We start from the raw sequence: 17,047 nt of genomic DNA on the forward strand, positions 1-17,047 counted from the left end.
ATAAAAAAAGGAGGGGCCTTTCGTGTTTGATTGACAACCAAGAGAGGCTGACAGGTCACGGGGTCACTGGGTGAAGGTCTAAGTTCACAAGTAGGTTGGGGGCTTGCTAACAAGAAGGGACAGTTGGTGGGGGTCTGACATATGTTTTGAAGACATGTCAAGAAGTTAGACAAAGAGGGGCAACAAGATAGGGGGAAGATATTTTTTAAACAGGACTCAGTTTTAACATAAAATAAATAAATAATTGTGTGTACACTAAAAATTATCATTCAAATCTCAAGACTGATGTGCTACTATCGCCCAGTGATCAATATTCACGGCACACAACCAACCAAAGATGTCACAAAGAGGGCATATGTAGAGAAATAATAATGATAATCTTGTCTCACTTTACTCGCAAATGTATGTACTCAGTGTGAAATCTGGCCATGTGATCATTTGAATACACCTGAAAGCCACCTCCAATCTATTTATTCCTTAAAATGTATGTATTTATTTACTGGTAAGCTTAATTGTTTTATTATTCAATATATTTAATGATTTATTGTAAATGATGAAATAAAAAATATCTTCTTTTTTTTTTTTTCCACATCATCGCTGTCCTGTGAAAAACACTTACGTCCATTTTTGTGTTTTATTTTTATTTATTTTTTTTACATTTATGGGATGTAACTGAATGCAGGACCCCCCCCACCAACCCACCCACACACACAAAAACAAAACAAAGAAACATGAACATAAGCGTTTTTTTAGGACAGTTGCGAACATTTTTTTTAACAAAGTAAATGTCAGGGTAATTTATTACAAATATTAAATAAGCAAATATTGGCAAAACAACACACAAAAAAACATCCATCCATCCATCATTTCCGCTTAGCCACATAAAATTGCCCACCATTACAATTTAGAAACTGTTAATTTCTTTGTAAGTGAGCAAACTTATAAATTCAGCTGGGGATCAAATCATTTTCCTCCATTGTAAATGGATTTTAGATGTCAAACTTCAGCACTTTTAGAACCAAGGACTCGCACTATGTGTAGTTTCGCTAGATGGCCAGTAGATGTCGCCCTATATCAACATTTACACGCAGCCGGTCTTACCTTGGAATTATAAACTAGCACGTGCACCAGAAACAGGAGAAGTCACTAAAGTTTCGGGTCTGCTAATATGGGGGCTCTATTTGGGAGATTCCCGAATCCGGACGGGTCTTTGCTGTCTATGGGGGTTTCTATTTGTGTCGTTGGTAAGGCCCAATATCATCCATCATCTCATGGACCCTAGAAGCCACCAGCAAGATGGTAGGAGGCACGAAGTTCAAGTTGGGGATTTCTGGCGTTGCAGTAAGTACAGCATTTTTTTCGTTATTTATTTATATGGGTCAATGTCATCTGTCTCTGACCCCCCACCCCCCTTCAGCTTGGGGTCCTAGGCAGTTGCCTGCCATGTTGCAGAGTATCTGGTCTCAAGTTAAGTTACTGTTACAACAACAACAAAAAATCAAGTCATTACTTGTGGGTTAGTTATAAGTCAAGTTATACACTCAGGTACAACATTTGCACATTATTAGCCACTTTGCACTCAGTATTTGTACTAGCATTAGTTGTAAAGTACTAATACTAACACATTCACAATCATTTTAATGGTTCCAACCCAGTTTCTGCGTTGTTTCTTACTTTGTCTTCCAAAATTAAACGTATAGCCATCACGAATCTTAATGTTTAATCCGCTTTCGGTTAGCTAAACTGTGGCGTTAGCGTAGCTTAACTGTCTTTGTAGAACGGAGAAATGTCAAAGTTGGCACTTACCAGTAGTTGCAACTTGCAAACTTTGCCTTTTGCCATTCTTTTTCACAATTTCATAAAAAAATAGTAGTTCAAGTCATCATTCATACGTTTTTAGTTTAGCAAGTCCCAAAGTTGAGTCTTCAATACATTTGAGCCGAGAAAGCCACAATATGTCCCCCACCTCTGATATTTAGTAACAAAACACACGCATGTAAATACAGTGCAGTACAAATACTTTGCTACTATGCTTTTGTATCTGTACTTGAGCATATATTTTTCTGACATTTATTTCCTACACTTTTTACTCCTTACGTTGTCCAAATAAGCTTGTTAGTTTTTCTTACCTCTGCATTAGACAAAAGATAGACAAAGGTAAATTTAACCGCAATTGTGATCTTAATTCATTGACTGATCGACAGTTAAAAAAAAACATTTGCACTTTTTAACTTTCACTTATAAGGAGTTGAATCAATACAGTCTTTTTGTGTGTGTGGCAATTTGCATAAACTTTTGATTAGCTACCTTATCACTAAACCAAACCAAAAACCAAACTATGTTTTGCCACTTTGGCGATCGACAGGGGGCGCCATCGTCTGTCCCAGACCGGCTACGTACCCTTACTACACGTAAAAGGCGATTATGTAATCATGTGTGCTTTTAAGCCACTCGTCTTTCGGTGTGTCGTGTTCTTGTCTTTCCTTTGTGAATAATAAAAAAAAGTCATCCATAAAGAGGCGATGTGTCCAAATATATCAATCATCTTCCTACAATTTACAAACAAGAGGTTAACTGAGCAGCACGGTGGCTGACTGGTTAGCACGTCCGCCTCCCAGTGCAGAGGATGTGAGATCGAGTCCGGGCTTCGGCCTTCCTGGGTGGAGTTTGCATGTTCTCCCCGTGCTTACGTGGGTTTTCACCGGGTACTCCGGTTTCCTCCCACATTCCAAAAACATGCATGGCAGGTTAATTGAACACTCCAAATTGTCCCTAGGTGTGAATGTGAGTGTGGTTGTTCGTCTCTGTGTGCCCTGCGATTGGCTGGCAACCAGTTCAGGGTGTACCCCGCCTACTGCCCGAAGCCAGCTGGGATAGGCTCCAGCACCCCCGCGACCCTAGTGAGGAAAAGCGGCCAAGAAAATGGATGGATGGATGGATGGAGGTTAACTGAGTTTACGCTAGACCACGCCCCCTCTGACCAGCTGGTGGCAACACTCTCGGTGACGTCACTCTCGCATGCGACCATTGGTCAACAGAACGTCGTGATGTTGGCCAATCGCCTATCGCTGCGGTGACGTCGCCGGGCACCGTCCCCGTTCACTTTGAGCTAAGTGGGCGGGGCCAGCGGCAGAACTGAGAGTCTGTGCCGCGTGATGATTGGCTGGAGCGGCGGTGAAAGCGGGGCTCTGTTGCTGAGAGAGAGTAAAAAGAGAGGGAAGGGTAGGAAGTCACGTCCTAAAACAACATAGCCGCGTTTAGCTCCAACTTATAGTATATTCAACAGGGAACAGTTTCAACACTATTTAGAATATTAGTAAGTATTCCAATATTTCATTTATTGCATTATCACCATGTCCTCGTATGCCGCTGTCAATTATGGTAAACATATTGGTTCTCACAAAGGGGAGGGAGCGTTTGTGCCTTCTTATTGGCTCTAGTCTGCGTAGTCCCGCCTCTCAGCCCTCCCTCGTGCTGTTCCTAAGGTTCCCAGAGCTCTCATTGGCTACTGTAAAGTTTGGGACAGGACGCCGGGTTGCCTGAGCATCGCCGCCGCTATTGGCCGGGTCCCCCCGTCCGTCAAGTGGACCTTGACAGCTCGCCGGGCCCCCTCGTCTTGGGACACCGCCGCCTATTGGCTACTGTACCTGTCAGCGACCTCTGATTGGCCGCTCTGCCCAGCTGTTAGTGGTTCATTCACCATTTTGTGACTGTAGTGGAAAAGAGACGAGCGATACTTTTGCGTATCCTCGCTGGAGTTTCAGTGCGGGGAGCTTGGTGATGTTTGACGGGAGGGAAAAGTAACTCGTCCCCGGGACTTCAGAGTCCTCCGAGCCGACAGCCGGGGGGACGTTAGCGAGTGCCGTGCGGGCTGCCTCATCCGCAAAGTAAGACCATAAATCTTTTTTTTCCTTCCCTGCTGAAGAGGAAAAAGCTCCGCTCGGGTGAGTTCAAACTAAGTTGGCGGAGGGGAGGCTGCGAAGCTCAACCGATTTTAATGGCTTCCTTTACGGGGGATAAGCTGCCACACAACCGGGTTGTTGTTCTGGTTCTGCCCGCAGAAACGAACCGCTCGGCGGGCAGGATGAGAGGCGGCGGCGGCGATGGGCTGTCGTACCCACTCACACACATGCACGCACGCACACGCGCTAAACAGCAAGCTTTAAAACTTTCTCAAAATGTCACACCTCGAATAAACATGACAACTGGCACAAAATATAACACTACTACGCCTTTATTACAAGGCTGTGGTGGATTTTTGCTACTTTTTTCGCCACCTTTTCCGTGTTGGCGTCGTGTCGAAAAACACACGTCGACCTCTTTTCGCGGCACTGCAGTCCGAAATCAAAACCGCTACGACGGGACATTTTCTACACTTCTTTCTTTACATATATTTTTAGTTGATCAACGGCGAACGGGAGCTGTAACGTGCGAATTAAAAGCTAAATCGGTCGGTTTTAGCGTGGCAGTCGTCGTCGTCGTTGTTGTTGTGTAGTAGTAGTAAGTCGTGCGTACTATAAAGGCTTTACAACCGAGCAGCTTTCCTTTAGCTAGCTGACATTTTTTTTGTCAAAGTGCAAATGATTTAATAACAGAAGAGCGCGTGACTTTCTTGTGTTTTAAGAGGTAGGAATCCGGCCTGTCCTGTTGCCATCCCCCAAAAACAACGTCACTTGACTTGTTTTTGTTTTTTTTAAAAGGTGTTGTTTACGAGCTGGCCTTTGAGTCATAGACATGATAGTAAGTACTCGAGTTATGTATGGGCTTTTCCTGCTTCCTGCACTGCATCACCATCACAGCTAACATTGTAGTGGTAGAGTCATTTCAATTATGCAGCATTTTAAGCTTTTTTTTTTTAGATTCATGCAGGGACCTTAATGTCCACAATGACAAGTTGGGCCATCTTCGAGAGAAACCTTCGGCCCGTGGGCCTTATACGGATCCAAGAGCATTTAAATTCGGTCTGTCATGCCCCGAAATGCTTATAATGCATCAAAACGAACATTGGCCATGTCATATTTCGTCACGCCAGTGTATCTGCGCATCTTGCTCCTTGCTTGCGTGACCCACTTAAAAGCAAAAGCTATCCCCCACATCCACTATGAGTGAAATTCTAAAAAGCTGCGAGACGCTACACACGGGCCCTGCACCCCCTTTTTCAAGACGAATCATCTCCAAGCGCCACGACAATGGCTAACATTAAACTATAATAGCATAATAAGCCCAAGTGTTCATCAAAAACAAGGTGGGCTTTATTCCTAAAAAGCACATTTCATTTAGCCACTGTAACGTTATGCACAGTGTGAACATTTAGTTCTGTGATTATTTCACGCACAAACTAGAATGAGCCCATAGACCAAACTTTTAGAGAATCACTGGTTCAAAATAATAATAACTTTGACGCCATAATAGATGACGTATGTGAAAAGCTTTATTGTGGCTTACTGTCTTCCAAAATTTTATTGATCAAGGCACTTATTTTGTGCATATACTCACAGTATGAAATCTGGGCTTGTTGAGTTGAACAAAAAGTTTTTATTCAGTTGCATGAACGGCAACAGGTGGATAAACAAGTGAAGTGTACTTTGGTGGAAGGACGTTTGATTGTTCCGACTGTCACTTAATGACTAAAGACATGTTGTCTGTGGAAAATAAATAACCATTTGTTTTCCATTTAATTTACAATTTCATGCGGCTTATTAATCTAGGATACATTGGGGCTCATTTTGGGCGAATTCCCAAGTATCCGGGAATTTGCCCAAAATGGCTGCTTCAAACCAAAATGGCTGACTTCTTGTTCCTTTCCAGGCATGGGGACGCTGAGATGTATTTCTGTGTCTAGACATGTCCGCCCACGTCCTCAAAATTTAGCCTTGCCTTGTTGTCCAGACTCCATTCCATGATACCTGCTTCGGAATGGGGGGGGGCTCCTTTGGGCAAATTCACATTTTCCCAAAATGTCTGCTTCGACCCAAAACGGCTGACTTCTTGTTCAATTCCAGGCATTGGTTCGTTGTTACTTTTGTGTGCGATCTGTTACGCAATTTCGTGTCGATCAAGTAAAATTGGTGACTGGAAGCAATTTTTTTCAAACTTTCCACGAGGTTCTACTGAGCGACATTTGGGGGGGTTGGGGTCGTGTTCGGGACTTCTAAAATATATATTCATGAGGCGATCATTTTCTATCAGGGGACATTTCAGTCATCTGAGGGCCATACTAAATATACTGATAATAACGTGTTGTTGCGTATTGAGTGTTAGGTTAATTTAAGAAGAAACAAACTTGTCGGGGGAGATTTAAAAAGAAGTACAAGGAGCAAAGTAAGGTAAAATGGCTGCTGGGAAGCAGAAGACGAATGTCACCTTTGAGTAGTCGAATCAGCAAAAGTATAGCTTGAGAGTCCTAAATCCTATTGATAATCTGCTGATCCGACACGTTAAATTGTTTATTGGTGTATGTTACATGCATTTAAAAAAAAATTTCCCGGTTCTTTTTGAGTTTTATTTTGTTTTTACAATTGTATGGCAGGATGGATTAAATGTGCAAATGGCCCAGGCGCCATATTTGGCGACCTGTGAACTTTTAGATGAAAATTGTGTTAGGGCGTCAAAGCGGGGGAGTTATAAATATTGCACACACACGGCCGACCTCCTGTTGTTGTGTTGATAAAAACAATTCGGCTAAAATCTACATTTACACCTTTATATTTATAAATTATGATTTTTGTGTGTGTGTGTGTGTGTGTGGATTAAACCGAAAATGCCCTTTTTAATCTGTTGCAGTAAACGTGAGTGTGTGTGTGTGTGTGTGTGTGTGTGAGAAAGAGAGAGACAATTTTAACAATGTGTGCATGACTGCACTGTCAATTCCGCAAAGAGAGAGGCAGAGAGAGCGAAAGCGTTTCTAATGTGTGTGTGTGTGTGTGTAAAGTTTGACGTGATGATTGGACGCCGGGGTTACATTGTTTGTCCGGTCGAACGCTATGGAGGCGACGCGCCTGCCGTTTGTCTGTCTGCTTCATCACCGTCACGTTGCCATTCTGGATCTTAACGCCTTGATCACACCTCGCTTAGATTACTTACAAACGGGCGGATACGCTTTGGGCAAAAATGACTTTTATTAAATACACCAAAAGGAAGTGATAAAAAATGTGTGCGTTTTTTTTTTTTTAAATACATGATGTCGCAATCATTTGGCCCTTGAATTAATCATAAGTCGTACTGACACCTGTTTACTCTAACAGTCTATTGGTAATTGATCTGTAAGTCATTATACTGAGCAGCCTGTGTCACTACAAGTTCCGTTACTTGCTCTGTAACCATCAAGACACTTTGTCTTTTGGGCATCGCTGGTACCCTCCTATGGCAGCATCACGAAAAAATGCTAGAAAAAAGGCAAAACATGCCCGTGGAGTAAAAATCCTTTCCATGCTCACTGAACTGACGTTTGAGGGTTCCACCCGCATACAGTTAAGCATATATTTAAATGTAAAAACAAGCCTTTTATGCATTAATTATACGTATATTTCTTCCTCGAGTGGGTTTGGCAACCTCACTATTTACGCCGGGAATTTCACATCTCTCGCTCGAGTGAACAAGAATGATGCTCTCTGGGTTTTTTTTTTTTTTAGAGCACAGATGAAAAAAAGAAGACGTCGTGCTTCTAAGTCGACGGACTGCTATGGCAAAGCTACCCCTCAAATACTTTCCAGAGAAAATAGCTCTCTATTTCCACTGAGGGTCAAGATGCCAGGATGGCCCCAAACGCGTCTGTGTTGCAACAGAACGAGAACACACACACGCGCGCGCACACACACACACACACACACACACGGCACCATGACCGAACACATTTTTGCGAGTGAAGATCAACCAGCGATTCCGCGGAGCGGTCGGTCAGCCCAGAGCTGCCGACTCCTTCCCGCTTTACTCTTTTTGACACATTTTTGAACGTTAGCTTGTAAAGAGGCAGCCAAATAGGAAACGCGGCGCACTTGCATAATATTATATTTGCTTCAAGTCATATCGGCGTCTTCAATTGAATACAGAAGGATAACGGGAGTGTTCTCACCTTGAGCATACAGTGAATAGCTCAGATGTCAATAAATAAGATCCAGCTCACAAGGTTTTAAAAATAAATTGAGAGAGATTTACAAAAGTGATTTAAAAAAAAAAAAAAAGCCTAATAAGCAGCATGAGTGTAAACATGAGAAAAAAATGAAGAAATGAAGATGGAGCGACTTGTTGTTGATGGAGGACAGTGGCTTTGTCAGTTTTGGCTCGCAACTGCGGCAGCAAAAAAAAAAAATAAAAAAAAATGGATGGTCACCTTTCAGCATTCAAATCGACAGGAGAATGGCTTCACAGCTCGAACCCAGACCTAAATCCAAATGTATGTGTGAATGGCTATTGGGGGAGCAAACGTTTGAAGTATTACAAGGGGAAACGTATCATTTCATAAAATATAATGAAGTGGTGCAATTTTTTACACGACCATGCTTGTGATGTGAATTAACTCACATCAAATTAATTTTTCCCCTTTGAAATGAATTGAAATACCGTTACTGCGTTCTAGCCCCGTAAAAAGAAACACAATTTATCGTTACGTGTTTTTAATAAAAAAATAACTAAATAAATAACAGTGTATTTAGCACCCCCCGCGACACTAGTGAGGAATAAGCGGTTCAGAAAATGGATGTATAGAAACATATGAAAACGTAATCAATATGAATTTTCAAGCGTTTTTGGGAAACAAGACAGCGAACGAAAAACCAGATTACCACAACACGGATGACTTACAATCTATACAATTTTTAGCAAGCATATCGCTATTTCTTTTATTGATACCGTTACAGCTAATGATTTAGCTAATTATGCTATTAAAATAATGATTTAAAGACACAAACTGGTTCTATATCATGTCATCACTGTTCGTACTGTTGTATTTGTTTTGAATGCATGCGTTTATGGGGCGTGGCTTAGTGAGTGACGTCAAGAACTGTAGTTGGGTTGGCCGGATATTTTGCGCGTGAGCACGAGTTGTGTCCTATAACAGTTCCTTGTGAGTGTTAGCATTTTGTGTTTGTGTGTTTGACCATTTGTCGCACACAGTAAAGGGCCGACTGTGGCTCTCCTTGCCCACATGCGAGGGCATTACAGTACCTCAATTGCTCGATTTTTTTGGGGGGGGTTTGTTTACTTGCCTCGTATCAGGAACTTAAAATAGCTCAAATTTTGTCTCGCAGCACAAAGCAACAGCAACTTCATTCTCGTAATTGCTGAACGTTCGTCATTCGTCAGCGCCCGCCGTCATCCTACGTCGGTCGTTCTTTTGAAGTTCCTCGTCATTTGCCAGTAAAACGGGCGTCCGTCAGTATGGACAGAGTGCCCATCTCTGATAACTTTACTCTCGTCACGTTATTACTTTTCTTGTAACATCACTATGTATTTTCTTGTAATATACAAACGTAACCATCGTCGCGTCACGCTGACTTTTTTTTCTCGCAACTAACTTTATTATTGTCTCACTACGAATTTTTGTGTAACATGACATTTTTTTCTTCATAGTAGACTTATTTTTGTAAGTGCAAAACCTTTTTTTTTTGTAACAATACAACTTATTCTCATCACTCTACAACTTTATGACAATATTCTCTTCACTGTTGTATGTTTATTTTCTCACTGTTGCGTTATGGAAATAAATTAGCAAAGGATACAATTGTGATTACAATAGCTGAAAAAAATGAGCAAATTGCAATCTTTGTGATTAATAGGGTCAAAGAGACAAGTGATTTTGGTAGTCTTTTAGGATAAACAGGATTATTTCTCGCTGTGTGTTGCGTTTTACGTCGTCTTTGACAACAAGGTCACCTTATGCAAATGTGCGTATGCACTCAGTGTATAGTTTGTCGCATGTTGTAATTATAAGGAGGTGTGCATTCCTACATGTTTGTACACGATTACACTGAAGGACAGAACATGCCGGCGTGTTTGCGCAGTCTGTATTTGACGTTTAACATCCGGTGCCAGACTTTTTTTTTTTTGTTGTCTTTTTTACTTTCATTTTTGCCAGCATTATTCCAGTTTGGCTTCCTCCCTGCCGAAATGCTTGTGCCGGAAGACGAGTGGGGAATGCTGGTGAAAAGTGTGTGAGTGAGCGAGAGAGAGGCTGTGGAAATTCCCAGTGACTGCTCCAGAAGGCTCTTAACAAACATGCTACACGCCACCACCTCTACCTCCCCCCTCACACACTCGTGTTGTTGGGTGACCTCACCCAGGGCCGCCGCCGCCTGATGGAAGGCAAAATAAACGTTTTGTTGTTTTGCGACGTGGAGTTTCAAGACACAGCGTGGAGCGTAGCGTGAGAAGGAGCCGCCGCTCCGTCGCATGTGAAAGTGGCTTGAGGGAGATCTGGCGACCTATCGTATGAGACTTCACACTTGTGTTTGTGAGTCTGCTTCACGTTTATTGCTACTCTGTACCCAAATTGCCGTTTTCTCTTTAACAACGCTGCAATATTGCAGGCATTTTTTTTCTTCTTACCAAGCTCATTTTTGTAATACATTGATGCTATCTATTTTGCTTGACTTCTGAATTAAAAACTAGTTTTGATGTGTGTATGTAATAATTGAGGGAAACCAGAATTCCAATGTGGGCCCGGCAAAAAGGATTTTGACACCCCTAGTAAAAGCAGTCTTTGGGATACTTAAAATAAAAGCAGCAGAGCGACCTTGGATGTCCTCTTTCTTTCTTTTTCTCCCAAACGGGTGCATATGGCACCGGGAAGCTTTTATGAGTCAAGTTTATAAATCCTCAACACAAGGCGACACACTGCAACGCAGTAAATGTCAAATGTTCAACCATGCCAATTATTACATTTTGGATTGAAGTTAGAGCGGCATGGTGCATGTGGTTCGTCTCAAAGTCAGAGGTTCTGAGTTCAAATCTTGACTATGCCGAGTTTGCGTAGGTTATCTAAACATGTACAGTGTGGGTGTGAATGTAAGTGTATGTTTGTTCTAGGGACAGACCGATTATCGGAGGTGCTGATATTTAACATTTTGACGAATATCGGCATTGGCCTTTTTGAAGAATCATATGGCCGATAATATATCAATTAAAAAATGTGTCAACTTCAGGAAACAATTTATTTAAAAATTCAGTTAATGTTAAAAGAGATGCTGATGACCCTGGGAACTCTCTGCACCTTTTGTATTTATTTTAAATTATTACTAAGATGCGGGTAAGTAAAATTTTAATACTTAAAGATACTTAGAAATTTGGGAAAACTTCAATTACTGTACGAAACAATAGGGAACTCGCTTGTTTAAGTTTTTATTTGACTTTTGAAGACATGCTACTGCCCTTCCTTGGGAGATCCCTGAAATTTTTGTTAGAATTTTAAAACAAAGATGTCTATGGACAAGATTTTTAACTCCAATAATTTCGGAATCGTAAAAGTTGCTCAATAATCATATGCTTAAAAATTCACCAAATCTAAGAGATGGAGTTTGTATTTTATTTTATTTTTACCCTGTTTGACTGGCGACCAATCCAGGGTATACTTCTCCTCTCACGTCACGGTTTGCTGGGAAAATCTCCACTTTTCCCGCTACCCTGAACGGGAAATGCAGTAGAAAATGGATGTATGCATTATGATAGTAACTGACCGTGTCTCTCTTTCCTTCTAGCTCTGCAATACAGAGAAGAAGCCAAGACAGAAGTGCCTTAAAGGAGAGTGAGAGAGAAATCTGACAAATCTGTATCGAAACATAAATGAGCCCATTAAAGAAACAACGGGGGCGATCCCCTTCGTCATCCCGAGGCCGAGGGGCGCGAAGGAGAGCAGGCGCTAAGCCTCCTCAAGAGAAAGACCCCAAAAGAATAAAGCGGGAGTCACCCGGCAAAACCCCACAGAGCACACCCAGCACTTTCTCCAAGCAGAGCCCACCCTCGGAGGGCGACCTTCACAAGGAGGTGACCGCAGACAATGATACCCCCAGGAGGGGAGAGTCGACCGGGCCAAGGAAAGCGGTCGAGTCAGCCGATAAGGACGCGGCAAAGACAGCAAAAGATGTGACGGCGTGCCAAAGCGCGTCCGCAGACTCTGTAGCATCCCCCATCTCTCCTGCCGTGCCACAGAGCATGGCCACGCCGCCCCTGGCTGCCAACCACAACCCCGGCCCGGCTTCGGTGTCTAGCAGAAAAACAGCCACGTTCAAGGCTCGCATTCCCAAGAAGAAATACACTTATGAGCACTTTGCCAACAACGCCACTCCTCCCACCACCCTTCCTACCTCCAGCCCTGCACCCACAGGCAACACTTCCTGCAATAGCAAAATCGGTGACAGTGTGAATCTGACTCTCAATAATCTGAAGAACTGCAACAATGTTAGTCATATAATTGACAAAAAAACAGATGCTAGTATAAACGCTACAAACAATAACACTAGCATGGCCAATAACAGTGTAAATAGAAGTAATGCGTGCTCAGGTAATCAGTCGCTAGTTCAACAAGTGACCAGTAAAGCTACAGAAGACAGTGGGGCTCTCAGGACGGTAGCCCCCCTAGAAAAAGAGTCCCAGGTGGGGGACAACGAACCAGAGGGGGCCCCCAACTCAGTGCGCTCTTCCTCCACCGACACAGCCAGTGAGCACTCTGCCGATCTGGACGTGACGGAAGCAAACGGACCAAGCCGACGAAAGACTCCTGCCCCCTTTTTGAACTCTCTGTCTAAGGGGGTCAGCGATACTGGCGGGCTTGCTGAAGCACTCGCTAAAGGTCTGAAAAACCAGAGAGTCTTGGCTCGCCAGATAAGGAGCTCCATGGAGAGCGGTGTCGGCACTTCAGGGCAGGGGGGTTTCAAGGAGAGGGACTCATGCCCCCTGTCCCCGGTGTTCAGACCTGGTGTGGTAAGGGAGGTATGTGGGGGTACTGTTGAAGTCCAACTCCAAGGAAAGGACACGATTGTTAAATATCCTTTTGATGGCGGAACCATGATGACGGCATCAGGATCCGGGAGCATTGTGGAATTAGTTTTGGATGCGCCCCCACCCGGCATGTCGCCTGTAGCGGTTAGTACCAAAGTGTGTGTGCCCTTTGGTGGAGAGGAAGGGGGTTTTTTGCTGTACAGAGAGGGGGTTGTCTCTCAGGTGGACCCTCACCCCGGTGTCTCGTTCCCCTACCAGGTGGTTCTGAGTGAAGAAGGAAAGACCCTGGGTGGCGGCCCTGTCCGTCAGGAGGGAGATAAAAGGAAAGCCCAGACCGTGTGGGTTTCCCGACAGAGTCTGAGACTGCTCACCCCTCCCTGGGATGTCCCGCACTTGGAGGGTGGGGGGGTGCGGGAGAGAGAGCGGGACAGGGAAAGAGAAGAAAGAGAGTGGAGGGAGGAGATGGAGGTGGAGAGAGAGGTTTGCCAGTTGAGTAGTGGAATGGGTGTACTGGGAGGGGGAGCAAGGCTGAGCCATGGCTTGTCTCATCAAGGGGTTGCCACGGGGCATCCCTATGGAAACGTGCATCCGCCTACACATCCCTCCACCGTTACTCCCAGTAGGGGGGTTACCACAGTCTACTCGGACAGAGAGAGACCCAAACAAGTCAACATCCCAGATGAAGATGTTGAGGTATCCCGTCTTAACATGTCCGCTGCGCCCAAGACAAACTCGACCACGTCACAGCACAGAAATATAATTTCCAAGTCCAGTAGCTACCACCCGCCCTCACCCCACCTCTCTGTAGTGAGGGGTTTGGGCCCCCCTAATTTCTCCACCATATCAAACCCCCAGCCTCCTCCTTCACCTGCCTTACTCGGTTCCGAAATGAACAACACTGCACCGAATCTACCTCCAACCAAGATCACTCCCAGTCAGACCCTGACACCCTTGTCCGCAGGGGGGACTTCCTCTACCTCTTCTCGCTCCAGGACGCCCCTCTCGTTGGCTCAGAAATACAAGAAGGGCGACGTCGTGTGCACTCAGAATGGTATTCGTAAAAAGTTCAACGGCAAGCAGTGGAGGAGGCTGTGCTCCAGGGAAGGCTGCATGAAGGAGTCTCAGCGTCGCGGCTATTGCTCCAGACACCTGTCGATGAGGACCAAGGAGATAGAAGCTGCCGGAGGAGCGGAGAGGGCCGGAGGGGGCAGCAGCTCAGGGACCGTCACGCCGTCTGACCTGCGGGGCAGAGCGAGCAGCGAGTTTGAATGGGATGACACGTCAAGGGAGAGCAGCGAGACGAGCAGCAGGGGAGACTCCAGACCCCGCTTGCTCCTCCCCTCCGTCCTCCCCCACGACCTGTCAGCACGCTTCGACTTTGACGAGTGTGAGGCGGCCACCATGCTGGTGTCGCTGGGAAGCTCCCGCTCCGGCACCCCGTCCTTTTCGCCCGTTTCCAACCAGTCGCCCTTCTCCCCTGCCCCCTCTCCCTCGCCCTCACCGCTGTTTGGCTTCAGGCCGGCAAACTTCTCCCCGATTACCGCCTCCCCGGTCCTTCAGCACCGGCGGCACAGGCAGCCAAGCGGCACGGGGGGAGGAGGGGGAGGGGGCAGCAAGCCAACGACCCCAGCAGGGGGAGGAGAACGGGAGAGGCACACTTCAGGCATCCAGCCGTCGTTCCACAGCAACCTGACGTTTATGGTCCCAATGAGCCCCAGTAAACGAAAGCCAGACGCACACCCTCCGCCACCCCTCCCCCTGCCCCTGCACCACCACAATTACACGCCCAAGACAGAGCTGGAGCAGGGTGATCTCAACAACTCTTTCAGAGTTCTGTCCCCGCAGACACCGGCATCACATTCCCACACACCCACCTTTTCCAGGCCGAGAGGAACCACCACCCCCTCTTCCAGCAGGCCCCCGTCCTCCACAGCCGCCTCCCCTCCTCCTCTGCTCGTGTCCCCGGCGCCTCCGTCACCTCTGACCCCTGATGGAGGGCCCCGTCGCGTGGTCCCTGTGTCCCAGCAGAACTTGCGGGACTCCCCTGTCATTGTGAGGAATCCTGATGTTCCGCTGACAAAATTCATCGAGTGCCCCTTAGGAAAAAGAGGTGAAAAAGAAGGCGGTGTCGAACCTCCTTTACCTAAAGACAACGGCATAACCACCTTTGCTCCCCAACCGATATCCGGCCTCCAGGTTCCCGTACCCATCAACGCTGCGGCAGCCCCAGTTCCCAATGGTACCGTCCTTTTGCGAAGTCCAACCCAAACTTTGCTGCTAGTGTCCTCTTCGCCGTCCTCTCTGCCCACGTCGAACATCCCTACCGCCGCCCCCCTGCAGGCCCTCTCAGTCACCGTCAGCACAACGGTCGCTGGCCCCGTTCCATGCGGCGCGAACAGCTCCGGGGAACGAGGGGAGACCCGGGGCTTTGAGGGCGAGGTGCAGCAGCCGGTCCCCTGCCACCCTTCCCCCACCGCACTGCTGCCTCTCATCTTGCCGGTAGAGAGTCTTCACCCCGCACCGCGAAAGGACATCATCATGGGACGGCCCGGCACAGGTTAGAACGCTTGCATTATCTTGGGTCACATGGGGTGAGGGACAAAAGGGGTGTGGGGTGGTGTGTAACCACGAAATAGCAATGTGCACATTGTTTGCAATGGATTATGTGCAGAATATACAGAAATAGAAAAACATGGAAAATGGATGTTATAAAAAAAGGTCAAAGGGGAGGATGGTGACTTTAAAGGTCTATCGTTAGTTGCAAATGTTCCCCAGCTATTAGAATTATTACAACTCAATAATTACAAAGAAGCGTCATTATGAACAATTAGCCTATTGTGTTTTGCCACGAGACAAATGAATGTGATGAAAAAATATTTGTTTTTAAGGAACTAATGTTGATGCGCCATCTTCTAAGAGTGTTAGGGAATGTTAGGAAAGTGTGTTTTACAGCTTTACTATTTTTTTTTTTTTAATTCAGTGGCATAAATCGTGTTTACCAAAATGGTCAGAAGCTGAGTACAAAAGGAAAAAACAAACAAAAAAAACCCCAACAACATCAAAAGGCAAACTGCTGCATTTGGGTTCATGTGGGAATTTCACTCGGTATTACTGTAATTTATTTAAATTATTATATTTATATTTATATATTCATTAATTGAATAACATTACCACTTCCCCAGTAAAATTTTGTGTCCTTGTAACATTATATCGTTACCCTGTTTTTCTTGAAAAAATAGGATTTATTTCTCATAATATTGCATCTGTAATCATCATTACAGTACAACTTTTCTCTTGTAGCATTTCTACATTACTTTTGCAATATTTTTATTAATATTATATTAAAATGTTTTTCTTGTAATATAACTTCTTATAATATTAAAACTTCTCGTCGCTTTGTAACTTTTCTGCAATTTTTTCCTGCCCAATTTGGCCCTAACACTCCACCAAAGCTTTTAATGTGTTAAAGTTGACAGATATGTTTGTTGCAATAATTCAGTCGTTAAGAAATGTACGTTTCTAAAATGCCGAGTAATAATAAATACACTACAATCTCCATCCATTCAAATACATCATTTGGATAAACATAAAATTACTCTTAGACCTTAGTAGTCACATTCATAATAATAATAATAAATAATAATAATAAATAATAATAATAAATAATAATAATAATAAATACACTACTATCTCCATCCATTCAAATACATCATTTGGATAAACATAAAATTACTCTTAGACCTTAGTCGTCACATTCATTTCACTCATCTCACATCAGATGGCCACAGTATAGAAGCACAAAGGTTCAAGAATGTCCAGTTAGCCGACATGCTGTCGTCCCATATGCTCGTCCTTCTTGTGTGTCATACCGAAGTCGCTGGTCATGTGACCCGTGCAGGCGCCTGCGATTCGTCGCTCAGCCCTAATATCGCACAGCTGATGTTCCAAAATTGAGCACGCTCACTAAAACAGCATTCATTTATGACTGAGTGTTCTTATTTCCACCGTGTTAAACCAGGGGTGTCAAACCCATTTTCATCGCAGTAATCATAGAAATGTATTAGAACCTCATCATGTTATTACGTAATAGACAAGCACCCCTGCTTTTCATTGTTAT

At 44.6% G+C, this 17,047-nt stretch overlaps 1 protein-coding gene across 7 annotated transcripts in view; it reads left to right on the forward strand.

The window, feature by feature from the left end:
• The first annotated feature begins 3,272 nt into the window (after positions 1–3,272).
• cicb (capicua transcriptional repressor b) overlaps positions 3,273–17,047 on the forward strand; it is a 38,977-nt gene continuing 25,202 nt past the window's right edge. For 3 of the 7 annotated variants that reach the window (XM_077574547.1, XM_077574546.1, XM_077574548.1), the window contains exons 1-2: positions 3,525–3,944; positions 11,691–15,487. In XM_077574547.1, the coding sequence (XP_077430673.1) occupies positions 11,776–15,487 (3,712 nt within the window). In that variant the 5' untranslated portion in view covers positions 3,525–3,944; positions 11,691–11,775. Of the gene's footprint in view, positions 3,317–3,524; positions 3,945–3,983; positions 10,448–11,690; positions 15,488–17,047 lie in introns of those variants that run through there. The other 4 variants (XM_077574545.1, XM_077574542.1, XM_077574543.1 and 1 more) reach the window with 4 other exon arrangements.

The sequence above is a fragment of the Vanacampus margaritifer genome, chromosome 9, assembly GCF_051991255.1.
Source record: "Vanacampus margaritifer isolate UIUO_Vmar chromosome 9, RoL_Vmar_1.0, whole genome shotgun sequence".
Classification (NCBI taxonomy): domain Eukaryota; kingdom Metazoa; phylum Chordata; class Actinopteri; order Syngnathiformes; family Syngnathidae; genus Vanacampus; species Vanacampus margaritifer.